Source organism: Lissotriton helveticus, chromosome 9 (assembly GCF_964261635.1).
Source record: "Lissotriton helveticus chromosome 9, aLisHel1.1, whole genome shotgun sequence".
Lineage (NCBI taxonomy): Eukaryota > Metazoa > Chordata > Amphibia > Caudata > Salamandridae > Lissotriton > Lissotriton helveticus.
The window spans coordinates 977208407-977235167 of NC_136070.1; the positions used below are offsets into that span (position 1 = coordinate 977208407).

The 26761-nt window shown below is 50.5% G+C and overlaps 1 protein-coding gene across 2 annotated transcripts in view; it reads left to right on the plus strand.

Annotated features, from left to right (window-relative positions):
• RAD54L2 (RAD54 like 2) overlaps positions 1–26761 on the plus strand; it is a 796737-nt gene that overhangs the window by 440085 nt on the left and 329891 nt on the right. For both annotated transcript variants that reach the window (XM_078661273.1, XM_078661274.1), the window contains exon 12: positions 9056–9298. In XM_078661273.1, the coding sequence (XP_078517399.1) occupies positions 9056–9298 (243 nt within the window). The remainder of the gene's footprint in view (positions 1–9055; positions 9299–26761) is intronic.

The following is a 26761-nucleotide window of genomic DNA, read 5'->3' on the forward strand; positions in this document are numbered from 1 at the left end:
CCTGATGAAACATAAGAAACGAAACTCTGGACCCTTCGACATCCTACTCGACGTAGAAGCCCGAAGAATCTCCCTTGTGGTCAAGGAGTGACCACCCTGTGCAAACAGGCACCATCCAGCCATCGACGTCTGCTTTGTTGCAGTTCCCGCCGGAACTCGAGCGACAGAGATCGACGAGATCAAGCTTGCCTGCCTTCTAACAGCCCGATCCACAGTCCCTGCAGAGCTGAGACCCGTGGAGGCGACCGGAAGCGTGGGGCACGCCATCTTGAAAAGACCACGAGACGCTGACCGTGCAGCCCACGAGTGACCCTCGAAGCTGTACAACAGGGTTTGAGAAGCCCCAACCCTGAGCCACTCTTGCACCGAAGTTCCGCCCTCCACACTCGACGAGTGCTGCGTGGGGCCCTTCTGCTTCTTTTGGCTCAACGCGTTGGCCAGTCCCTTGCCAGCTGGCTTGTGGCCCCTGTGCCGACGAAACTTGAAATTCGACTTGTGATTCTGGTTGCTCCAGATTTGCACCAGCTCCCCTGAAAAGGAGCCCCCACTCTGACCCTCCTGGTCCGAGTGAGAAGCAATCTTCCAGTTCCGCGTGGATTGCTTTTGCCAAGTATTGTTTGCTCCAATCTTGAAGCCGACAGCGCCGACGGCGAGAGCCTGCGCGGGACAGATCGTGACCTGCTCCTGGACTTCGTAGATGCCCCAGAGCCCACGTGACAGCGGAGAGAAGCTCCTCGACAACCACCTGATTGCGCCCGACATTGCCTGGTTCCGTCCTGGTTCCACCCTGGTCACTGCTGAGTGACCCAGACTCTGTCCCCTCTGCTTTCAGGTACTTTTCGACTTGAGTCCACCCTTGGGCTCCACCGGACACTTCTCCTTCACCTCGCCTGCAGCCCTTTCAGCTCCAAGCACCAAGAGCCTGCGTGACGAAACCCGACTCAACTTCGACCCTGTGCACCCACGTCCTGTGGGTGAGGTAACATTGCAACGCCGGTGTTCCCACACTGGTACACACCTCTAGGGTCTGTGTCTTAAGTTTTGTTCGTCTAGGTTCAGCGGAAGTGTTCTTAAACTCTAACTTTGTAACTTTTACGCACCATTGGTTAACATTGATGCATGCGTGCACTTTCTGCACTGCACCCGAATCCCGCGGGCTTTTCCCGACTTCAGCATTGCTTGTCCCGACTGCTCCCAGCGATTCCCTAGGCCCTAGGCCTAACCACTGATCGAATGGTCTCTCTTATACCATTTTTTTTGTACATGGTTTGAGTGGCCCCTTGGCCTCATCCAAAATTGTGCAACTTTGTATGTTATACTGTGCTTTTGATTTAACGCTTGTGCCCCTTTATTCATAAAGAATACTGGGGAATGTTTTTAGTAATAAATACATATATTTTTATAATATATACTTGTGTGGTGTCCTTTCATTTGATATTACAGGATTGTATGTGGTAAAACAGCTCGCTTAACACGACCTCTTAAGTTAAGCCTTTAAGGCTGCTTAGTCCAAGCTACCCCTAGGATAGCTTGTCTAATAAGGTTGACTTACAACCAGACACCATAAGGGTTGTTTGGACTGATACAAGGTGGTTCCAGAATTGGAAACATCATATATCAGGCCAACTTCTCACACCTACACACTCCTAGTAATTGGTACCGAGCAAGCAATTGACACAGTGATCTGGGATTCTCCAGTATTAGGGTGTCTTTCATAGATTCACATGCCTGAATCATTCCCCGTCGTCGGAGTGGGAGTCCCACGGTATATAAAAAGCAGTAATATGCAATAATATCCTTAGAAAAACTTGGTAATAACCAACCAGGAAGTAAAGTAGCCCAAGCTACAAAAGTAAAAACTTCCACACTCATGACTATCCTAGTCATTTTGTATAGACCAAACTGCAGCCAATCAGGCGACAGCACCCACCAGAATGTTCTCCCCAGAGGCACAGGCTCTCAGATTTTCTACCGCACGTCGTGTGAAGGGAGTCTCCCTGAGCTCTGCTCAGTTTTCTTCAATTTTCTTCATTTTTCTTCAATTTTTTCTTCATAATATCACAGTTTTGTAATGTCTTCTTACATGAAGTCTACCTTCAGACCCTGCGTCACTTGTGGGAAGCTGAGACCTTTTCCTGTGAACCTTCATGTAGAGTATATGGACCAGCACTCTGCCTGTCTCTGACATGGTAGGAGGAGAAGGGGTTGTTTTTGTGCTTAGACTATACCCCCCTTCTGATGTGGGAGGATTTTTTTGTTTGTCCTGCACATTAAGGATTTAAGAGATGCTTCTCCTCTACTTCACCAGCTGAAGTAACATCACAATTAAGGGGTCTCTGGCCTTCTTTGAGTCTGCCTCCCACATCTACGCCCACGAGATTTACTCTCAGGCGTCTAGACTCACTCTGCGCACTTTTCTACGTGAAAATGTGCCAGCTTGTCGACAATACGGTCGATGTACTCTCTGACGACAATCTCTGCCGTCACTGGTGCTCTGCAACGACAACGCCTCCAGGCATTCGTCGACGTCAGTGAGGTCAGTGCCCTCTTGTCGACTGCAGGCTCGTCAACCACTGGGAGTTTCGTCGATGGTAAATTTCTTCGACAGTTGGCCTCGTCGACGGTAGGCTTGTCGACGGTAGGCTTGTCGACGGTAGGCTTGTCGACGGTGGCCTCGTCGACAGTGGCCTCGTCGACGGTAGGCTCGTCGACGGTAGGCTCGTCGACGGTAGGCTCGTCGACGGTAGGCTCGTCGACGGTAGGCTCGTCGACGGTGGCCTCGTCGACGGTGGCCTCGTCGACGGTAGGCTCGTCGACGGTAGGCTCGTCGACGGTAGGCTCGTCGACGGTAGGCTCGTCGACGGTAGGCTCGTCGACGGTAGGCTCGTCGACGGTAGGCTCGTCGACTGTAGGCTCGTCGACGGTGAGCTCTGTAGACGGTAGGCTGGTTGACAGTGAGTTCCGTGGACGGTGAGCTCCGTGGACGGTGAGCTCCGTGGACGGTGAGCTCCGTGGACGGTGAGCTCCGTGAACGGTGAGCTCCGTGGACGGTGCGCTCCGTGAACGGTGAGCTCCGTGGACGGTGCGCTCCGTAGACGGTGGGCTCCGTAGACGGTGGGCTCCGTAGACGGTGGGCTCCGTAGACGGTGGGCTCCGTAGACGGTGGGCTCCGTAGACGGTGGGCTCCGTAGACGGTGGGCTCCGTAGACGGTGGGCTCCGTAGACGGTGAGCTCCGTAGACGGTGAGCTCCGTAGACGGTGAGCTCCGTAGACGGTGAGCTCCGTAGACGGTGAGCTCTGTAGACGGTGAGCTTCGTCAACATTCAGCTTCGACGCCAGTTGGCTTCGTTGACAGATGACCCTGTCAACTGTTGGATTCGTCGACGGTTGAGCCCATTGACGGTTGGTTTCACACACTGTTGTCTTTTATGCACAGTGCTTTTGTAGACGATTTATTTCGTCGATCGCAGCTTTCCGCTACATCCACGTAATGGCGTGATGGCTTTTTACTTCCGCCATTATTCTTATTGGACAGCACATAGCCGTATGATCATGTTTTTTCTTCAGATCATAATTCTGTATTTCTGACAGCAAGGCTACCACGGCCTGTACCATGGCAGGATTACGTCTTCTCTTACAACTGGAGTTCTATTGCATTCACCTCCGGTGAATATTGGCGGTTTTCCCCTCCTTATGAGGAGAGCAGCAAATCGTTTTCTCCTTTCCCCTCGTCCTGGGGAAACCACAGAAACAAGTCATTCAGTTCCTATGATAGACTTTATTTAGCAAGAAGGTGTTAAACTCATGCAGAGGCCAAACTCTGTGCCAGCAGTTTTTTCCACGCCTCGACAAGAAATGTGAAGCTCCCCACTATTCACCTGCTTTTCTAGTCTCTCAGCTTACCATTACTATCATAGCCTATCATTACTCCGGCGGCACAGCGATTATCTTGCAAGCCAGTTGGGCAGGTATGCCGCCAGATGTGCTCTGACATGTTGGTGCTAGTAAAACTGAATCCAGAATCCTCCAAGCCTCACGCTTTGAAGATCCTGCAGGAGGGAGAGAAAGAGAGAGAAGTGCATCAGAAATAATACACTGTGCAGCGGACATTGCGTGTACAGGTTTTCGACAGCTCGCAATAGGGGCAGTCTGGCAAAGATAATTTTGCTTCAATGTTACGTCTTTCGCAAGGAGGTTCAGATTTCAATACTTCACTTGCCTAGTTGATTGAGGATCTCTTCTGGCCAGCATGTTGTTGAGGCGCACTGCAGACCATCTTAAAGGACACAGATACTGCCCGCACCCTCGGGATATAGAATCGCAGCCTTTTCGTGGTGCCGAGGACGTAGCTCCACGTCCTTTTTCAAGGGAGTTACATCCAGTATTGGCTCTCACAAAACCAACTGCGTTACTCAAATCAAACGCAGTCACATAGGCATGGTACCAACAGGTCCTACATAGAAAATCATCGTACAGCCGAGGCAACTCTGCTACGAAACAATGGATACCTTGAACCCACCTTTATTCCCGCCAAAAACGTCGGAGGTCTAATATCTCACTTTTATTCCAATTGGTCAAAGGTGACAGAGGACCGTTGGGTTTTTCAACGTCATGCCCAAGGGCACACTCTAGAATTTGTGAAATTTCCCTCTTTCTACACCTCCTAAGGGACCTCCACCTTCTCATCTACGGGAGTCGTTTGCACAAGTGTCTATATGGATACAAACGGGGACCGTCGGAGTGGTTCCGAATCTCCAACAGCGTTAGGGTTTACTCTCAGTTCCTCATCAACAAACAAATCAGGAAAGTAGCTCATGCTTTTAGATCTTTGCGCAAACTTTACAAATGTTGTACCTCAAGAAAGTCCTAAAGTTCTTATGCCAGAACGAATTTATAACTACACTCCACCTCCAGGATGTCTATTTTCGTGTGCCAATCCTTCCTAAGAACATGAAGTGGCTACGCTTTACAATAGGTACAAAACATTTTCAATTAAAGTCCTACCTTTTGGACTTAGGTCCGCTTCACGTGTCTTTACGTAGATCCTGGCACCAGTGGCAGCCTATCTACGTCTGCAAGGCATATAAATTTATCATTACTGAGACAACTGTGTTATAAGGGCTCGCTCTGATTTACAAGCAGTCCAGCACACCCAGACTTGTCAGTCACTGTTTCAAAACCTGGTTTTTCAATAAATCATGACAAGTCCCAACTAGTACTAGCTCCGATATGAACGTTTCTCGGAGCATCAATCAATACAAACCTAGCAAAGGTGTTTGTCTCACACGGACGACTGGCCTGCAGCTCCCACTTGGTGGTTCTTCTACATACAAAAAAGTCAATTTCAGTAGATCCTCAGTCATTCCTGGCCACGGCCTCCACCTGCATCCCGTTGGTTCCCAACTACAGATTACACATGAGAAAATTGCTAGAGGAGCTAGACAAGCAGTGGTTGCAGGTCTCCAGTTCATTCGAAGATCTCATTCAAATCACTCCTCGGATGCAAGAGGCCTTTTGTTTGCTGGGTCCAAGAAAGAAATTTGTAGAAGGGGTGTGCGTTTCCTTCAAGAAGCGCCAAATTACACAATAACCACAGACGCATCCCTCAAGGGTTGGGGGGCATATCTTCAAGAGCTGAAGGTCAGCGGGAAATGAACCCTCAACAAAAGGCTTGGCACATCAATCTGTTAGAGCTAGGTGCCATCTTCTTAGCCCTCAAATCCTTTTGTTCAATCATTCAAGGGGCCACAGTATTGGTTCGCACAGACAATACTTCAAGTATGCATTACTTAAACAGGGAAGAACGAGATTGGTTCTTCTATCTCAGGAAGCCCAAGAGATATGGGCTTGGGCGATACGACACAGGATCAATCTCTTGGCTGTTCATGTGCCGTGAGTTGCAAATGTGCTGACAGACACCCTCAGCAGGTCAACGGTGTCCAACCACGAATAGGAACTGCATCAGCCAACGGCGGATCAAATTTTCCAGCAGTGGGGTCATCCCGATCTGGACCTCTTTGCGACAAAAAAGAACAGCAAATGCCTGTTTCTTTGCAAGCTGGCATCCCCACAGGGATTCGCAGGGGAAGGCGTTTTCGATAAACTGGTCTCAAATATATGCTTACGCCTTTCCTCCGATACCGTTGGTTCAGAGAGTTCCCTGGAAGATGAAGAAAGAGCCGTGTCGCTTGATTCTCATCGCCCCCAGGTGGCCTCGCCAATACTGGTTCACCGAACTTCTTCTCCTCTCAGAGTGCGATCCAATACAGTTTCGACCAATACCGAATCTCCTCTCCATTCAGAATGGTCAAATTTGCCATCCGGATCCGGCTTCTCTAAAATTAGCAGCTTGGCGCCTGAGCACCTTGAATTGGCTCATCTGAATATCTTGGCGGATTGTAAGGAGGTACTGGCTTATGCGAGAGCACCTACTAAAATAAAGACATACAGACTTTAATGGGAAAGAATCTGCATTTGGTGTTAATCTGCTGGGGTTCACCCATTTCATGCAACGCTGGACCAGATATTACCTTTTTTCTTGCACTTGGCAAGATCAGGCTTATCTCGTGCAACGTTGAAGGTCTTTTTGGCAGCCATTTCAAGGTAACGTCAGGATGGGTCCACCTCTCTTTATTCTTCAAGAATACAACAGTTCTTTAAGGGACTATTCAGAATGTTTCCTCCTGTACATCGTCCGCCTCCATCATTGCATTTTAATGTAGTGTTAGCGCAGCTCATGCGCCAACCATTTGAGCCAATTCACAGGGTGTATTTCAAATTCCTAACATGGAACGTTTCTCTTTTGCTAGCATTAACTTCATCTAGAAGAGTCAGTGATTTTCAAGCTTTCACCGTCGATTCACCTTTCTTACAATTCACGTCCAATTGTTATGTTATGTTACTTTATTTCTTTTATAGCGCACGGCAACTCCAGAGGAGCATCCCGGCGCTTTGGCAAAGAAAGGAACAGCATAAAAAGCAACCAATCTGTGGTGATAGGTACAAACTCAAGGTTTATGCCTAAGGTGCCTTCGTATTTTCACCTGAACGAATCAGTAATCTTAAAGACGTTTTTTCCTAATCTGCAATCCCCTGCTGGGAGGACATTACATACCCTTGATATCAGAAGATGTTTAAAATTATATTTGCAAGGTCCTCTGCCATTCGCAAATCCGATCAACTGTTTATTGCCTATGGAAAGATGCGGCAAGGACAAGCAGTGTCTAAACAAACCACAGCTAGATGGATTTCTGCAGCTATTGACTTTTGCCATCTTCAAGCTGGAAGAAGTCTACAGACAATTCCAAGAGCTCACTCTGCAGGAGCTGTTTCTTCCTCGACTGCTCTTTTCGCTGGAGTTCCTCGTCAGCAAATCTGCAGCGCAGCGACTTGGTCCAGCAGACATACTTTCACCAGGCATTATTGTTTGGATACCACCAGCAAGGCTGATATGTCAGTGGGTCAAGCGGTTCTACGCAATCTTTTCAGATAAGATGAGCCTCAGTTTTCCCTCCTCCTCTGTACTGCTTTCCAGACGCTTATTCCAGGCCTAATTTGGGTGCATTCTCATGTGATTGCAAGCTTTTTCATGCATATATAAATGTTGGCATTTTCTTATGTGAATGTATATACTTGCTATGTACAAACTTATGTTACAAATAACGTCTTCCAAGCATTATTTCGGTACTGCTATCTACTCTGATTCAGGCATGTGAATCTATGAAAGACACCCTAATACTGGAGAAGAACAATAGTTACTTACCTGTAATCTGTGGTTCTCCAGTATTGGTGTCTTTCATAGATTCACATGCAACCCGCCCACCTCCCCTCTGAGGCTCTTTAGGCTAGGATGTTTTTAGCTTCACTCCTGTGCGAGAAAATCTGAGAGCCTGTGCCTCTGGGGAGAACATTCTGGTGGGTGCTGTCACCTGATTGGCTGCAGTTTGGTCTATACAAAATGACTAGGATAGTCATGAGTGTGGAAGTTTTTACTTTTGTAGCTTGGGCTACTTTACTTCCTGGTTGGTTATTACCAAGTTTTTCTAAGGATATTATTGCATATTACTGCTTTTTATATACCGTGGGACTCCCACTCCGACGACGGGGAATGATTCAGGCATGTGAATCTATGAAAGACACCAATACTGGAGAACCACAGATTACAGGTAAGTAACTATTGTTCATATACATGTTTAGTAATAGAAAAGGTAAGATTTGGATCAAAAATTCTCAGCTGGGTTAAGCTTTTATTTGTGGACCTCACAGTGAGAGTTTGAACAGATGGATGGATTTCAGAAAGCAGGAGACTAAAACGATGCACTAGGCAGGGCTGTCCATTTTCCCTTGTTTTGTTTGCATTAGTTACACCAACCTGGCTCAATAGGGCACAGTGGTGGTGGATTATGGTGCATGAGATTATGCATAAGGTGATAGTATTTCATGCTTTGTTCAGGCAAAGATTCTGTCTACTGGAGATTTTGCCTTTTCCCTAAAGACCATTTTAGCTAAAAGAAGAATAGCAATTCATTGGGCTAGCCCTGTACCACCAAAATGTGACTTATGAAAAAGAATTGATAGGATGAGCGCTAGTAGAAGAACAATGTATAAAAAAAATCAATAAAAGATGATAAACTGAAAAAATTGACTTAGCTGAGTGGTCCGAAATGTTAACACAATGAACTAACCCAACAGACACAGACTATGATAAACTAACCTATCATATATAGATAGATATAAACGGTAGCACTAGCATCCATGAGGTAATTAATTGAACATGTTTAGTTAGATCTAGAATGGAATATAAGGCATAGATGACTGAAGTTGCAAAGACATTGATTTAGGGTGTAGTAACGGGCAGGGAGAGAAAAGTATGCCTTGGATTGTTGTAACTGCAAAAGTAGAGTGGAGTATGATACTGATTTGATCCCATGTGAATTCATTGTCCGTATTTACAAGTTTGTGCTTAACTGTTATTAAAACTCAATAACCATAATTAAAATACATTGGATCTGATCTCCTAAAGTGAATGCCTTTTCCTTTCTTATTCCACTTTCAGATATGGAATCACCCTGATGTTCTACATGAAGCACTGCAAAAGGAAAACTTGGCTAACGAACATGATCTGGATGTGGATGACCTGGGCACCAATGCCAGCTGCAAGCCCCACAGTGCGAAAGTGAAGTTGGAGAACAATGCTGCAGGACTGCCAGGAGGCGAGACAACAAACAGCAAGTTCCTGCAGACTGTGGGTTTGAATCCTTTTCAGGAAAAGGCCCATCAGGTGGTCACTTATGAGTGGGTGAGTTTCTTGGGTGGGCAAAATCACTGCACTGGATTGTATGTATATTTGTTTATTTTGTCTCGGAAGCATTGCCAGAAAATATAAAGGTGTGTATTACCCAGGCATTGCTATTACCCATGTATTTCTATATTGTAACCTAAAGTAGCATGTCCAAGGTTAAACAATAGAATGTCCACCTAGCCAGCCTTTGACACCATTAAGATTACTTCACTCAATAATGCATGTACCTAGCATGTGTGAATGTAGAGACTCATGCTTTTTATACTCCTGCCATCTTGTGCTGGGCTTGTACATTGCAAATGGTTTTTGTTCCAAGAAGTCTTTTTGAATCATGAGGTACCCTCGGACTCCTCCCTTAGTTGCCAATGCTCATGGGCATAAACTCTACAGTTAAATTATTTGTCTCTGCCATCCTGTTTGAACACGTACCAATGGGGCTCCTGTACTCAATGTGTTTGATATTCGTTGCTTCGGGCCACTCAGTAGATCCCCTACTCCCTTTGATGAAAGAGACTTCTTCAGGCACCAGCGATCAGTATTCTCTCTCTTTTCAGTGTTTCAGTAACTGTCCGGGTCCCTGACAATAAGGATGCCCACGCCCTTTCAGGACTCTGTGTTGCTTAATTCCGGTCACTCCAGGGAATGAAGAGGCCTAGAGGGTGGTGGAGCGGTCCCTTCAATAAGTTCCCTCAGTGCTATTCCAAATACCATTGGCCGACCTCTACAGTGTGTGTAATCTGTTTCTCTCAGGACCTGTGCACATTCTGCCTAGCCCATTGGTGCAATAAGGCTGTTTGGCAGTTAAGAGATACACTGGTCTCTCTTCAGCATGCAGCAGCAGCCATCAGATGCCATGTGTGACATTTTTAGCAAAGCGGACCTGCTCGGTGCTGAGGAAGGGGAAACTGAATCTCAAGACCTCCCAGTGCACCAATGCTGTCCAGAAGTAATTAATCACCTCTGAGCTAGAAGAACAGGAAGAGGATGTACCTCTACCAACACTGGGCTTTGAGCTAAGTTGATGCTAGAGGCCGTGAGTTATAGATGAGCCACAAAAGCACCATGAATGTCTGAAAACGCCACACACCAAAACGGAGTACTGCTCCTCAGGGTGTCGGGCATCCAGTCCTGAACACAAAGTACTGATGTCTACAGGACCTTCGGGTTCCAGTTGACATTGAGACAAGGCATTTGAGCTGAAACAAGACAACCCAGAGCAATGTCTTTCATCAACCTCCGGCACCAAAAAGCCAAAGGACCCTTCCAAGTCAAAGGGCCCATTGGCACCTGCACACGATTTGGCTTTAAACCACCAACTGCCCCGAAATCGGCTACAGTGCTGAGAACGCCATCCACCACTATCTCTGACTCTCAAATGCTGAATCTAGAAAGACGTTGGGAGAAAATTGCTGAAAGGCAAATCCATACTTTCATCCAAACTTGTACAGGGAAGAACTCTTCTAAGGATCCGAAGACTTCTGAGCCTCTACTCGGGAAGAGGAGGTTGGCCTTCGAGGAGGAGCTCTTGTGAAAAACTGCCTTAAAGCCTTATCCATAACTCAAATGGTTCAAGGACGCAACTACAAACCCATCCCCACATATTCCTTCTCCTCTCGATCGGCTCCACCTCCATCATCCCTGTCCCAACATTCAGCAGAGTCTCCAACTTTTTATGTTTCGCTAGCGAAGACCTATTGTTGCCGCTTTGGTGCTGGAAGGGAGACAGGAGGTGGCACGCGCGGACTGGAGATGTGCACTCCGTACGCGTGCACATCTCCTCTCCATGCGTGCACATCTCCTGTCCCCGAAGGCTGGCAGCGCGCGCATTGCGCACTTTCAGTTTCCCTCCCCCTTCGGCTCCACAGAGCCAGCTTGTTTTTATGACTTTTAAACTTGATCCATATTCAGCCCGCACTGGGAAACAATTGCTAAAAATACATCTGCGCGGTCTGTTGAAAGGCATTCATTGCTGACACTTTGTGCAATTTTCTAATAATGACATTGTCCTTTCGTATCAACGTGTGTGCAAATACGTAATTCTCCTCTTTCGCAGACGTGAAAAACAGACCCATGCAGTGCTGTGATCACTCTTGAAGCACCAGAAACAACCATAAATCTACAAACCTGAAACAGCACATTTCGATCTAATTTACTGCCTTTTTGATAAGTTTGTAACGTTTACAAACCATCAAATATAACCAAGCACATGTTCCATTATCTTTTGCTACAACCTAGGTTTTTACAAAATGCATTGTTTTCCATAAATAATACGGGCCTTGATCCACATGCATCCATTTGTAATATCTCCCATGGCTTAAAATGGATTTATGTGTCGCCATTAAGAAACCAGTCCCATGCCCGACTCTACATTACCATGCTAGTTCTCAAATTGTCCCTTCAAGTAAAGTACCACAGCATTGCCAATTTACAAGTCCTGTACAGCACCATGGTCATGCCAGTCTCCACTCTACCCTGCCACATCCAGTAAAGCTTTTCTCTGGTGACACTAGTGATACAGGCATGCGCACATTAGCATGCCAGCATTGGGAAGAGGGTGAAGAGAACGAGGCCTAGTGATCCATACAAGCTGGCAAAAGCCACCATTTTCTTCCCTGCAAACGGGGAGCATGTCTAACTGTCGCTGTTTCATGCACAGCTCTATACCCTGTGTGTGTTAGCAAAGGCAATCAAGGGGATCCAGTTTGGTTTCATATGTAGCTTATTGTAAAGTTTTTGCTAACTAAGTCAGGAACCAGGGTTCTTTCTCCATGGCACATTACAAGTTACCCATCAATTTAATAGCTGCTCTCGCCTCTCTCCCCAGTTTTCTGGGCAAGCAACGGACATCCCAGAGAGAGCTCTTGGCTGGAACCGCAACATGGACTTTCTAGCAAACTGCACTTAGCCAGGATGAGGATCCGCTCTGGAAATGCCACTTATAGGTGACAGCTTCCAGGTCAGAGTGAGTTGAACGTCCCCTAGGGCATCCATCCAGAAAGCAGCCCTAGTCTCACGAGGGGATACCCAAACGGCTTATCACGCAGCATATTTCAAAGGATCAAACGTCCCTTAACCTAACAGCCAACTAATTTCAACAAGCATTTGCAATGCAATATGTATCACATCTGCAAGAGTTTGAGCTATTGCCATTGTAAATGAAAATGCCTTTAATTTATGTTTTTTGTAAACCTGCAAGTGGTGCATAAACAAGCACTTTGTTCTTATAGTCCTTGCTTACGAGAAACCAGACTGGCAGTTAAGAGGCACAGTTACTGCCAGTCTTGCTTCTTGTAAGCTACGACTATAAGTACAAATTGTGTGTCCACGCACTGCTTGTTGATTTAGCCTCTGCTTCTGTATGATCCCTCAGTTTGGATAGATAGTCGTGGCTTTCTAGGTTGACATCTTCTGTTCCCAAAGACTGTTTAAAAAATATAATAAAACCTTAGGAAGCGGTGTGCAACTGGGATTCTGCAACTATTGTGCAAACAAAAATTGTGTATGGATATTCAACAATTTCCGCTCCCTTGAGAAAGTTATGAAAAAATAATGTCAAGTTTGGGTGGACAAAATAATATGAATCTGCATTTCAAGCTGTCGTCTTACAAAAGATTGCCAATATAGAAGCGAGAATTGGCAAAGCCTTTTGGTCTTTTTTTAGGCTTTCTCAATGCAAACCTACTGGTTGTTGTATATATTGTAACCCCAGTCCTTCCAACACTGCCAGAAGATTATAAGACTCCTTTCTCTCCTCACCCAGGAACTGTTGGAGGATTGACATAGACCATTAAGGGGGTCCAGACCTGGAACGAGGACTTCCCCCCCAGACGATAGTCACATTTGGTAATCGAAAGACCAGCATCATACCAAAAGAAAGACATGCATACTTTCCCTGAGGAACACTATTTCCTGGTAGAGACACTATCGAAGTCTGAATGTTCAATGCAGCTCCTACCTATATTAAAAAGGATGCCTCAATCTGCTACCGGTACCTTAAAAGCGCCATTCCGGTCTTAGGTGGTTACTGCTAGGGTGGAGAAAAAGTTTAAACCTTCTCCCTCAGGCTCCAACTATATCATGTGCCACCGGCGATGCCCCCACCATGCCGTATAAAGAGATTAAGAGGTTAGAAGTTGCAGGTAAGAGGACCTCCCAGAGCAATTTAGGAAAAGAGGTGGAGGAAATCTGAGCACAAAATCATTTCCAGTCCCCCTTTACGATATGCATTGATCTGAAAGAAACAGGTTAGTATTAGATTCCTTACCTTAGAATATCCCCAGGCGTCAGTCTGGATCCGGAAACTTTTGCGTAGCAGTACCCCTGCGCGTCGGTAGGCGTCGTCTGCAGGCGTCCCCTGCGGCTCCGCGTCGTCGGCGTCGTGCGCCGTGATGACGTCGCTGGAGTATATAGACGCCGCCTCCGCGCGCTGACGTCAGTTCTTCTTTTTTCCGCGCCAGTTAGCGCAGATCCGAAGAGCAGTACTCCGGTCTTTGACCAAGTTTTTTGTTAACTGATTGATCTTTACGGTGCCGGTAGGATGCCCGGTTTCAAGAGTTGTGACGAGTGCGACCGCATGATGTCGGTCACCGACCACCATCGACTCTGCCTCCGGTGTCTGGGCGCGGACCACGACGTGGAGTCCTGCGTCGACTGTCGGGCCTTGACTGGAAAAGCTAGGCGGGAGCGGTCCCGCAAGCTTCTCGAGCTCCGGTTGTCGGCCCCGCGTCGAGAGCGGTCCCGGTCCGGTCGGAGGTCGAGGGAGCGGTCGAGGGAACGGTCGCGGAGCCGCCATGGGCGCTCCGGGAGTCGCCACCATTCCTCCGGCTCGTCAGGTAAGCACAAGAAGTCGGGGCGTCGCCATCGCACCCCCGACTCCCCCCGACGCCCGCGTGCTGCGGCCGGGGGCTCGGGTGACCCCACCCCCGCGGTCCCGCATGGGTCGCCGACGCCGTCTACCCCACACCTGTCGGTCCCTGGGGAAGGCGCGTCGCGTGAGGAGATCGAGGCCTTCCTCATTGCTATGAGGGCGAGGTCTTCTCCGGCGGGGCCTTCGGCGCCTGCGGGGCCGTCGGTCCCGTCTGGGGGCCCGAGCGGTTCGGGTGCTCCTGCCCCGGCGCCGCCGGTGGCTCCGGCCCCGGCGCCGCTGGTTCCCTCTGGTTCGTCGCCGGCTGGTCTCCCGGCCTCTCCGGCGTCGGTTCCTGTGGGCCAACCCGTGGTACCGCCCCCGCGTGGTGCAGCGACTCCGCCGTCGGCTCCGGCCGGCGTCGGGTCCCCGGCACCGACGCCGCGCGGCGCCACCCCCCTTTCCTCCCCGACTCCGGACTCGGAGCCGGACCGGCGTCGGCCGACGCCGGACCCGACGCCGATGGGGCCCGTTGACCCCGATGTCTATATCGTCGACCCAGAATATGGGTATGACGAGGAGGAGTATGGAGAGGGTTGGGAGGGGTCTGAGGACCCTCTATCCCGTGCCTGCCAGTACGATGTGGACTGGGTAGGTGATCTGGGTGATGCCAGTGGCCTGGACGAGTCGCCCAACCCTGGGTTTGTCTCTCCGTCCCCTGTGGCGTCCGAGGCGGGTGCTGCCTATTCGGTGGTCCTGATGAGGGCTGCCAAGGCCTTACACCTTGAGCTCCCCGTCGCGAAGGTCAAACCGAATATTCTGACGGAAGTTTTTAAACCGCAGTCATGCCCCCAGGAGCCTCTGCTGCCGTTTAATGAGGCCCTGACGGATGTCCTTCTGGGCACCTGGTCCAGGCCCGCTTCTGGTGCGCCGGTTGACCGGAACGTTGCCAGGCGTCACCGTCCCTGCTCGGACGACCCTGCCTTCCTGTCCACCCATCCCTCCCCGGAGAGTCTGGTGATCCAGGCCTCCACTTCACAGTCCGCATTTCCGTCGGCTCCGCCCGACCGGGAATCAAAGAGGTACGACCAATTTGGAAAAAAAGTGTTTTCCTCTTTGAGCGCTGGACTGCGGTCTTGTAACACCGCGTGCCTCTTGGGCCGCTACACCCACTCCCTGTGGGATACGGTCGAGGAGTGTTTGCCGCAATGCCCCCAGGAAGTGCGGGACAAGCTCACCCGGGCCTTTGTTGAAGGCCGGGATGCGGCGCGGTACTCGATCCGTTGTGGTCTGGACACCACGGACTCACTGGGACGGGCCATGTCCACTACGGTGGCGATTCGTCGCCATGCCTGGCTGAGATCTGCCAACTTCTCACCAGACGTCCAAAATACACTTATGGACATGCCATTTGATGGCAGTCGCCTATTTGGTGACAAAGCGGACCACGCGCTGGAGCGCTTCAAGGACTCCAGGGTCACGGCCAAGTCCTTGGGTCTCTCGACCCAGCGCCAGCAGACGGGTTCGTTTCGGCCCTTTCGTGGCCAAGGGAGGGGAGGTCCCACACGTGCTGCCAGCCACGCGGCGCAGAGCGCTCCCCAGCGCGGTGGCGCCCGTGGTTTCCGCCGTGGTGGCGGTAGAGGCCAGCGTCGTGGTCAGTCCACGCCTCCCTCCGCTGCGGCATCCAAGCCTTCCTAGTCCGAGCTTTCGGGCTCACGTGACGCCAGTGGGTGGCAGGGTTCGCCATCACCACTCCCGCTGGCGCGCGATAACATCGGACAGGTGGGTGCTGCAGCTTGTCCGAAGGGGCTATGCCCTCCCCTTCGAGTCCACTCCTCCAGCCATGCCACCGCAGAACCACCGTGTGTCGGGGGACCACTTGACACTTCTGCAGGAGGAAGTTACGGCCCTCTTGGCCAAGGGGGCCATCGAGCGCGTTCCTGGGCCAGAAGTAGGGTGTGGTTGCTACTCCCACTACTTTCTGGTACCCAAGAAGGACAAGGGAGGCCTGCGTCCTATCTTGGATCTACGGAACGTCAACGGCTTCCTCCGGAAGGAGAAGTTCAAGATGCTGACTTTGGCTCAGGTCTTGGCTGCTCTAGACCCACAAGACTGGATGGTAGCGTTGGACTTGCAGGATGCGTACTTTCACATCCCCGTCCTGCCGGCCCACCGGCGTTACCTGCGGTTCACGGTAGGCCACGAGCACTTTCAGTTTATCGTGCTCCCATTCGGCCTTACCAGCGCCCCACGGGTGTTCACGAAAGTGATGGCGGTGGTCGCAGCTCATCTGCGCCGGTTAGGGGTTTCAGTCTTCCCCTACCTCGACGACTGGCTGTTGAAGGCGGGCTCGCCCCAGACAGTCGTCCACCACCTTCAGATGACGGCAGACCTCCTGCACGAGCTGGGGTTTTCCATCAATGTGCCGAAATCACACCTGTGTCCCTCTCAAAAGCTCCTTTTCATCGGAGCGGTTCTCGACTCGGCGCAGTTTCGGGTTTATCCTCCGGAACGGCGGGTCCGGGATATTCAGGCTCTGATTCCCATCTTTCAGCCGTTATCCCGGGTTTCGGTCAGGTTGACGCTGCGGCTTCTGGGGCTGATGGCCTCCTGCATCCTTCTGGTGCATCACGCCAGATGGCGGATGCGGGCTCTGCAGTGGGACCTGAAGTTTCAGTGGGCCCAGCATCAGGGCAACCTATCCGACCATGTCCTGATCTCGGAGGGCACTGCGAGACAGTTGCAGTGGTGGCTTACGGACCGCGATTGGGTCAGGGGCAGATCCCTCTCCCTTCCCCAACCGGAGCACGTGGTTGTGACGGACGCGTCCCTCCAAGGCTGGGGTGGCCACTTGGGAGAGGCGGAGATCAGAGGCCTCTGGTCTCCGGCGGAGTCCCGGCTCCATATCAACATGTTGGAGCTGCGGGCGATCCGCCTAGCACTGAAGGCATTCCTCCCCTTTGTCGACGGGAGTGTAGTGCAGGTGTTCACGGACAACACCACCGCCATGTGGTACTGCAACAAACAGGGCGGTGTGGGGTCGTGGACCCTTTGCCAAGAGGCTCTGCGCCTCTGGCAATGGCTGGAACGTCAGGGCGTGACTCTGACGGTTCAACACCTGGCAGGTTCTCTGAACGCCAGGGCGGACGAACTCAGCCGTCGGTGCTCGGTGGATCACGAATGGCGTCTGAACTCGGATGTGGCGAGAGGCCTCTTTCAGCAATGGGGAGAGCCTTGGTTAGATCTATTCGCCACAGAAGAGAACGCGCAATGTCATCAGTTCTGCGCGTTGGAGTTTCCAAGACGGCACTCGCTCGGCGACGCCTTTCGGCGCGAGTGGAGTTGCGGTCTGTTGTACGCCTTTCCGCCTATACCACTTCTGCCCAGAGTGCTGAAGAAGATCAGGCGCGACCGGGCCCAAGTTATCCTTGTGGCTCCGGACTGGGCTCGAAGATACTGGTATCCCGAGCTACTCAGCATGACAGTCGGTCCCTCGATCCGCCTGCCCCTTCAGGAGGACCTTCTGTCGCAGCAGCAGGGGACGGTCCTCCACCCGAACCTGTCCAGTCTCCACCTCCATGCGTGGAGATTGAGCGGCGACAGTTGAGGCCATTTGACTTGCCTCCTGAAGTCTGTGATGTTATTCTGGCAGCCAGGCGTCCCTCCACAAAGTCGGTATACGCCTGCCGGTGGAACAGATTTGTGGCATGGTGCACAGCAAAGGCTGTGGATCCCCTTTCTGCCCCTCTGTCTGAGGTTCTCCTCTTCCTCCTTTCCCTTGCCCAGCAGGGCTCTGCTCTGGGCACTATCAAGGGCTATCTTTCTGCCCTTTCCGCCTTCTTGAGGCTACCTGATCAGCCATCTTTGTTCAAGTCCCCTATTGTGTTAAGATTCTTGAAGGGCATCACGCACATGTATCCTCCAACTCCGTTCGTGATGCCTCAGTGGGACTTGAACTTGGTTTTGACTTTCCTGATGTGCGCTCCCTTTGAGCCCCTTCATTCCTGTCCTCTCCGTCTTCTCACCTTAAAGACGGCCTTCCTGGTAGCCATCACCTCTGCCAGGAGAGTGAGTGAGCTCCAGGCTCTTTCTATTCAACCTCCTTTCTTGTCTGTTCATCCTGATAAGGTGGTTCTTCGGACTAGACCTTCTTTCCTGCCCAAGGTAGTCTCTGCTTTTCACATTGGGCAGTCCATCACCTTGCCCTCCTTCTTCCCGCCTCCGCATCCTTCAAAGGATGAAGAGCGGCTCCATCATCTGGACCCAAAACGTGCGCTTTCATTTTATATGGATCGCACACGCCAGTTCCGGGTGGATGACCAACTGTTTGTTGGCTACGTGGGTGAGAAGAAGGGAAGGGCGGTACAGAAACGGACCATCTCTCGGTGGGTCGTCCTGTGCATCAAAGCATGCTACTCTTTGGCTCGGAAGGAGCCTCCTGTTGGGCTGAGGGCCCATTCCACTCGGGCTACGGCGGCTACTACTGCCCTGGGCCGGGGAGTCCCTTTGCAGGACATTTGCCAGGCGGCTACGTGGGCCTCGCTGCACACCTTTGCGAGGCACTACTGCCTGGACAGTCAAGTCCGGAGGGATGGCTTCTTTGGCCGTTCGGTCCTCCAGGACTTTCTGGTGTAGGTTGTATTGGTTCGCAGACCCACCACCGGGGTTGGTATTGCTGGGGTATCTATTCTAAGGTAAGGAATCTAATACTAACCTGTTTCTTTCAGATGAACAAGTTACTTACCTTCGGTAACGATATATCTGTAAGAAACAGTAGTTAGTATTAGATTCCTTACCGCCCCACCCGTCCTCCCCGTTCTGCGAACTGATACCTAGGGTTAAGGACATCCCTTTCAGGGCCCTAGTTTCAAATGGCACCAGTGTTGGTTCTCACATGGCTCTGCGTGTTCTGGCGCGGAAAAGCTGTGTGCAAAGAACTGACGTCAGCGCGCGGAGGCGGCGTCTATATACTCCAGCGACGTCATCACGGCGCACGACGCCGACGACGCGGAGCCGCAGGGGACGCCTGCAGACGACGCCTACCGACGCGCAGGGGTACTGCTACGCAAAAGTTTCCGGATCCAGACTGACGCCTGGGGATATTCTAAGGTAAGGAATCTAATACTAACTACTGTTTCTTACAGATATATCGTTACCGAAGGTAAGTAACTTGTTCGATACCACTAAAACTGCAGTTAGAGAGGTACACCCCTCAGTTATTTTATACCGTCATTCATGGCTTTGAATCTCTGGTTATAAGTCAGAGGTTCAACAATACCTCATTAACCTAGTGGCGAGCATCTCTTCAGTACACATGTAGATGAGATGGTAGAGAAAATTAAAAAAGATACATAGATCGCCAAGAGTATGGGAGGCATTCAAACACCTAATAAGGGCTTCTTTCGTGGGGGGCAATCTAGGGTATAGCAAAGACCACCTCTCCTGAACATCCGCAGTCATACCAATGACTGCAGTAATCTACTACCAGCAAGGAGGCAGGAATTGTACTGGGGACATACCGGGGTAATAACTCCCAACAGTGGCAGAGGAAGAGGCAATCCACCAAAGGAACTGTATCTCAAAGCATTGACTCACCATGCATGCCTCCGATCACACATCGCCTAATTGGGGAAGATTGTAGGAGTTTCAAGTACATTGGGAGGAAAACTCCTCAGATAGTTGCATTTGAGGTATCCGCCAACAAAGGAGTCTGGAGCTTGTCTCATCCCTACCAAACATTGCACCCTGTGCTGCCACCCTAAGCGCAGAACATATCTCCCTTCTCCAAGAGGAAGTGTGCATGAACCTGCACAAAGGAGCCATAAAGGAGGTGGCCTTACAAGACCTTGGGACAGGGTTTACTGCCTATAGTTTCTACTCCCCAAAAAGAATAGCTCGTGCAGGACAATTCTTGAACTAAGGCTTCCCAACAAATGCATCCTCTTGGAAACATTTTCATATGACAACCCTTCAGGATCTTATCCTTCTGCTGCAGCAAGGTTACTTCTTGGCTGCCCTAGATCTGTAGTACACCTACTTCCACATACCCATCCATCCACCTCATTAGTGTTATTGTCACTTTGTTGTAATTGGACAACTCTACCAATTATTAGAGGCTCAAGGTTGTTTGCAAAATGCCTAGTGGTTTTAGATGCTTACCTCAGAAGGGAAGACATGTTTTCTATCTAGACGTTTGTCTGATAAAGAGCTCACAGGCAGGTCGCACTGCGTATCATACACTCAAGCTTTCATATATCTGCTCCACAGCGTGGGATTTACAATAAATGTCACCAAGTCCCAACTTCAGCTCTACAAATGTAGCCCTTTCTAGGTTTAATCCTCAACACAATCACAGCAAATCTTAACCCAACCCTCAGAGTGCTAGATTTCCAGCTGCTACTTGTAATAAAGTGGCTCTGTATATACTGGACCAAAGTAAGGTACAGTGTGTACAGAGCCCACAGGCCCCAGAGGTTTGGCAGAGGCTAAAGGTAGACATAACCTTACTCTCTAAAGTGGTAGCTTGGTCGAGCAGTAAGGCAGTATCGGAGGACAGTGTAAAGCATTTGTTGTACACACTCAAGTCAGCAAATGGTCTCACACACTCAAGAACAACTCTAGGCCAATTGTTTTGTATCAAAATATATAGTTTTATTTTAGAACCAACAAGGTATCAAAATACACTTAGAATGAATTACTTTAGTTTAAATACTTTGCAAATAGGCAATAGACTTAAGTACAGTAGTTACAGTTGTTGCAATGGGCAACACAATATCAAACACAATGCAACATTGAGCTCAATAGGATTTTCTAGTTAAATGCAATTAGTTACTTTATGGATTACTTTTCTAACCTCAGGACTGGATCCTAGATTCAGTCCTGGGATATCTCCTGTAAACAGTCAAGTAAAAGCGTTTGGGTTACAGTAGTGATTTGTAAGGAATATTATTGTATTTTAAAAGTTGACACTTAAAAACTTTTTCACATAGAATCACCAATGTTATCCTATGGGAGGAAATTCACTTAGCAGGTAAGTAGTGTTATTGTTACTTTTTTAGGTTTCGCCTGGCGTCAGCTGCGCAGCAGCGTTCGCGCAGGTGAAATCTCATGTTAGAAAATACTGGCTTTGGTCCCGCCTTCTCTTCAATTGGCTAGCTCCATAAATGGAGGCTAGCCATTGGAAGAGCGATCTGTCCGTCAATTGCGGAGCAGATTCGGGGGCGTTCCGGCCATTTTTCCTCATCCTGCCCCTTTGACAACGTCATGCGGCCGTGGGCGGGGTTTATTTTTATTTTTTTTGCAAATTTGTTTGGGCCATTCCGTGGCCGACCGCCGCCGGAGGAAGTCCAGGTCCAGGTGAGTGCTGGCCGTTCCCGCCGCCCCCCCCTCCCGCTGTCCGTGCTTTTCCCGCCCCCCCTCCCGCCGTCCGTGCTTTTCCTGCCCCCCCTCCCGCCGTCCGTGTGCCGTCTCCCCTCCCGCAATTCCACCCCCCCGAATTCTCTAGTCTTCCTTCAACGTGGTCTCTTACTACAATTACTTTTGTGTGTTGTGTAAAACTTCAAATCGGATCACGGTGTTTCCAGTTTTTGTCCGAAACTTCTGTGTTTTCCTCAACGAACTTTGGAGATAGTCATCTAGTTTTCTTTGGAAGTACATTGTTTTCCATTTCCAACGCTGTCCCCTTGGCCTTTTTGGTCACACTTAAAGCACTGCAGTCCGACTTCTGCCTACCCGGAGCTCTTTTTGAGACTCTGTAGCGCCTCCAGCCACATGCTCACCGTCTGACGCTAGAACTGGCACTTCCTGCCAGATCATGGGCTTCTGCCGGCCACTCATGTGCCCCAAAACACACTGACGTCTTCTCAGATATTAATATGGCACATGCCTCCGCTCTACTCTGCAGCTATAGCTCTTCTTTAGATTCTGCCAGCATGCGGAATTCAACTCCCTCGTTGATGCTGGAGTTGTATCTTCCCGCGCCAGCCAGCTCTCGCGCTCCTTTTGCCAGAAGCAGCTGGCTGCAGGTTTTTGGCTTACAAAGTTTCAGGACACACAGTTGTGGAGTGTTGGTCCCCTTGAGGCTGAGCGATGTTGGCCGTGCTGCTCGTTCCAACCAATCGCAGGAGCTTGGCGGGAGGTGCAGCCAGACAGACACTCCCAGCGCGGCGCCCTGGCCTGTCCATCTCAAGAAACCCAGCTTTCCCAATTATCTCTCTCTGGTTGGCGATGGTTAGAGTTGGAAGCGAAGTAAAAGAAGAAGCCTGGTGTTCTTGGGGCGGTAGGTGAAGTTCACTCTCTAGTTTCTCCAGATTGTGAGGCTAACATCAGTGTTTCCGTGTTGTGGATGTTCCCCCGCCCCCCCCTCCTGCTGTCCGTGTCTCCGTTCCCACCCCCCCTCCATTGCTCTCGTTCTCGTTCGTTCAACGAGGGTCCACATCGCATGGTCAGGCTGCTCACGCGTCGGGTCAGTGGTTGCCTTTGGCGCCTCTGGCGGTGAGTCCCCTGCCCCCCCTTGTGGATGCCATGGTCTGCTGGACACTCTGGCATGTTGCGGCGAGTGCCCGGGCATTGTCTCCCCCCCCCCCCCCCCCCTCACCTGCAGTCCCCGAGGCCGGAGGTTGTGTTTTGTTGTATGTTTTGTTGCCCCTGTTGGGGGGGGGGCGGCATTGGGGTTGGAGGTGCGTTGCGGCCAGAGCCGGGTTGCGTAGTTGTGGAGCTGGGTCGGCCCGGGACAGCTTGTGTGCGGCTCAGTGGATGGGTCTCCGGGGAGCTCTTGCACAACTGTTTATTTGTGGTAGCACTTCGGTGCCGTCTGTGCGACACGCTGGGCATGAGAGCCACGTTCATTGTCCTTCTTGGGGGGGGTGGAATGGGCTGACTTCCATTGGAGGGAAGGCGGGTGTACTTGGTCATGCGCTGCTCCTGGGCGGCTCATACGGTGTGTCCTCGGGGTGTTGCACAAGTTTTCCATGCATACCCTTTTTATTAGGTTTTGCCTGGCTTCCCTGCCCCCTGGCTGCGCTTGCTTCCCTGGCTGCGCTTGCTTCCCTGTCCCCTGGCTGCGCTTGCTTCCCTGTCCCCTGGCTGCGCTTGCTTCCCTGCCCCCTGGCTGCGCTTGCTTCCCTGCCCCCTCGCTGTGCTTGCTCTCCTGGGTGGGTGTGTGTGGCTGGCTGTGTGTGTGTGTGTGTGTGTGTGGCTCTGGGTGTCTGTGGCTCTGGGTGTGTGTGTGTGGTAGTAATTGCTGTCTGCTGAGCACATCCAGTAGGGTAAAATAGGTCTCACATTTGCGAGAGATTAAGCTATTGGCAATGTAAATGACAATGCCATTTATTTATCTGTTTTCAAAACCAATACATAAATAAAAAAATTGTCATTTACAATGCCAATAGCTCTAACTTTTGAAAAGGCGAAACCGTTGCATTTTAAATGCTTGTCTTACTCAGTGGTGGATCCTGGATCCAGCGCGGGTGCATCTATGTCCTGTAAACAGTTGAAAGAATGCATTTCAGTTACACAGGCGATTTTTAAGGAACATTTGTAGTTTGTGAAAATCGACACTTAGAAACTTTTCTGGTGAAAACAAGACAATGGGTTCCTATGGAAGAAAATACAAGTTACTGGTAAGGACGGTTAAAATTACTTTTCAGTGTCAGTGTCAGTGCTGGGCTGAAAGATGCAGGTGAGTAAATCGAAATTCGTTGTTCAGCTGATTTTAGGTGAATATTTTAAAGTTTCAAATCTCCACACTTAGAAGAATTTCCAAGTGAAACCAGTTAGTGCAGGTAGCTACAGTTGGTACACCCTCAGCGGCACAGGGGCCAGGTGCAGAGGTAGTTAGGCCCAATATTATCCAATGAGAGGCCGGGGCCCTGCGGTTGGTGTCTGCTGGCTAGCAGGCCATGCCATGCGGCTGTGGGAGCTGGGCTCCTGGTCACTTGCTCAGGGCAAATGGGGAAGTAGATTAGGGCAAAGGTTGCACTGCCAGGGCCACTCGGGCGGCTGGGTGCTTTTGCAAGGTATATAAAGACTGCAGGCTCGGGGACGGAGACTCTTCAGGAGCGACCAACACTTCGAGGGGTAAGTTGGGATCTTGGAGGATAGGGACAGGAGTTGGGCACAGGGGGCCGGGGGGCGCCGGGTGCAGGGGTGTCTTTTGACATTGGGAAATCTTACACTCTGCTGGTCGCAGTTGGAGGGGTCTCCTGTTGTGAGACTGCAGGCATCGTCTGGGTCGTCGAGGGGGGTCCTTGGGCACTGGATTTCAGGTCACAATCACGGGGGGACGTCCTCAGGGTCTTTGTCCACTCGGCACAGGCCAGGGTCGGCGGGTAAGGTGGGGGCTGGATTTGCGGTTCCTGGCTGGCACCAGGGGTATTGCTGTTTGAGCAGAACCACTGCTCATGGGAGTCCTAGTCTTTAAGAGGATCTAGGCAGGCAGGTCCTCCAGGGTTTTCAAAGTTGCTGTCTGCAGGAGAAGCCGGGATTTAGCAGGAGCAGGTACAAGGATCGACAGGCCTGTAGGGCTGGGGCCAAGTCAGTTGGTGTCGTCCTCTTGTTAGCAGCTGCACTGCAGGTCTTCTTCTTCTTGATCTTCTTTCTTGTTTTCAAAACGAGATCTGAGGAAGGAAGGTTCAGGGTGCCCCTAAATACTAAATTTAGGGTCGTTACAGGTAAGGTAAGGTCACGGACCAATGGGTCCCTTCCCTGGGGTGAGTATACCCCCTATTCTGTTCCTCTCCTGTGGGAGGGGTGCAGGAGACTATCTCTGATTGGGCAAGGCTCCCCATCCTTAAGATGGCCGGAGCCCGGAGTTGTGCTTCACCTCGCCTCTCCCACCTGAGGGGTGGAGTTGGCACAGGCTGGCACACCCCCTTTCCTCACGTAGGGTTTCCCACCAGTCTTCCTGCCAGAGTGGGGGTCAGAACCGGTGGGGGCCAGTTGCGGAGTACAGCAAGTTGCCTGGAGAAGCTCACAAAGGCAGCATGCCTTTGAAGCTTCCCCCTGCTCATCCTGGGGGAGGAGACCTAGCACCTCACCCAGGATGTGCATTGTTGCAGGCCCAGGAGAGCGGGGGGCTCTCCACCCAGGGGTCCAGCAACATGCCTGCTGTGTGACAGCCTCTCAGACAAGCCGTGGATTGTAGGTTAGGTTTCAGGGGGCATCTCTAAGAAGCCCTCTGTTGTGCATTTTACATTAAATCCCACACTGGGATCAGTGTGGGTTTAATGTGCTGAGAAGTTTGATCTCAAACTTGTCAGTCTTCAGTGTAGCCATTATGGTGCTGTGGAGTTCGTAATCACAATCTCCCAGCACCATATACTCTTAATGGCATCACTGCACTAACAGTGCCCGGGAATGGCCCTGGGGTACTCTAGGGGCACTAGGCTCATGCACCTGTGCCCACACCACTGGCATAGGGCACCCAGCTAGAGGGGTGTCTGAGGTAAGCCAGGGCAGTGGGTTTGTGGGCATGGCACACAGGGATGTGTGCCATGTCGACTCTATGTTAAGCTTTGCACCAAGTCACTCAGCCTGCACATGCAGGGTGTGTGGGTCAAGGTACAGGGCCCCTAAGGGTGGCACAATAAGTGCTGCAGCCCTTGGGTGTCTTCTCTGGTCACAGTGCCCTGGGTATCTAGGGTACCATTTACCAGGGGCTGACCTGTGGCCAGAGATGCCAATTGGGTTTAGGTTTCAACACCGTTTTAGGGAAGGAACACAGTCCCTGCGTACCTGGTTGCCAGGAACCCAGGGCACACTCTGTCAAAGTACATCAGCCATTCAGCAAAAAGTGGGGGTATATCATGCAAGAAAGATGGCACTTTCTCACGCTACTGCCTCTTTTACAGCCAAATCATGATCTATCAGTCAGAAAAGTAATGTGCCTATTAAGGATTATGGCTTCTTGCTCCACCTACAAGTTCTTCTCGCCTACCTCCAACGCTGGGGTTTCTTTCAAATATACCTTTTCGCCACTCGCGAAAATGCAAAATTCCAAAACTTCCCCTTCAGGTTTCCACACCCACTGTCAACTAGCAATGCTCTATGAATGACCTGGTCAGGGATATTTGCCTACGCTTTTCCTCCTCTCCCATTCCTTCCATATGTGGTAATGAAGCTACAGCAAACATTTCTCATCCTCATCTTGTTTGCTCCCAGGGGGTCAAGACAACCATGTTGTTCTCAACCATCCTCAAGATGTCTCCGGCGCCTCACAAGAAGCTCCTCAGCAGGCCGGACGATCTCATGAAGGAGCAGGGTTAGATCAGACACCTGTACCCATACCCTTGGCAGCTCAATCTGACAGTTTATCACTTGAGGTCTTAGAGTCTTCCACAGGAGTGTTTGGGCATCCAAAAAGTAGCTTGTAAACCTACTACTAGAACCTGCTATGCCACTACTGTAATTCTAAATATTTCGACCCTCTTAAGCCAGTGGACTAAGACATTGGTGTAGGAAGCTCGCTCTTTATATAGCGGACCAAAAATGAGGTACACTGTGGAAAGAGTCCAGGCAGCCCTAATTGGTTTAGAGGCACAAATGATAAACCAAATGCTCTCTTTTGTGGCAGTGTGAGGGAATAGTTAGGCTTATCAGAGGTAGTGCTACGCTTTTAT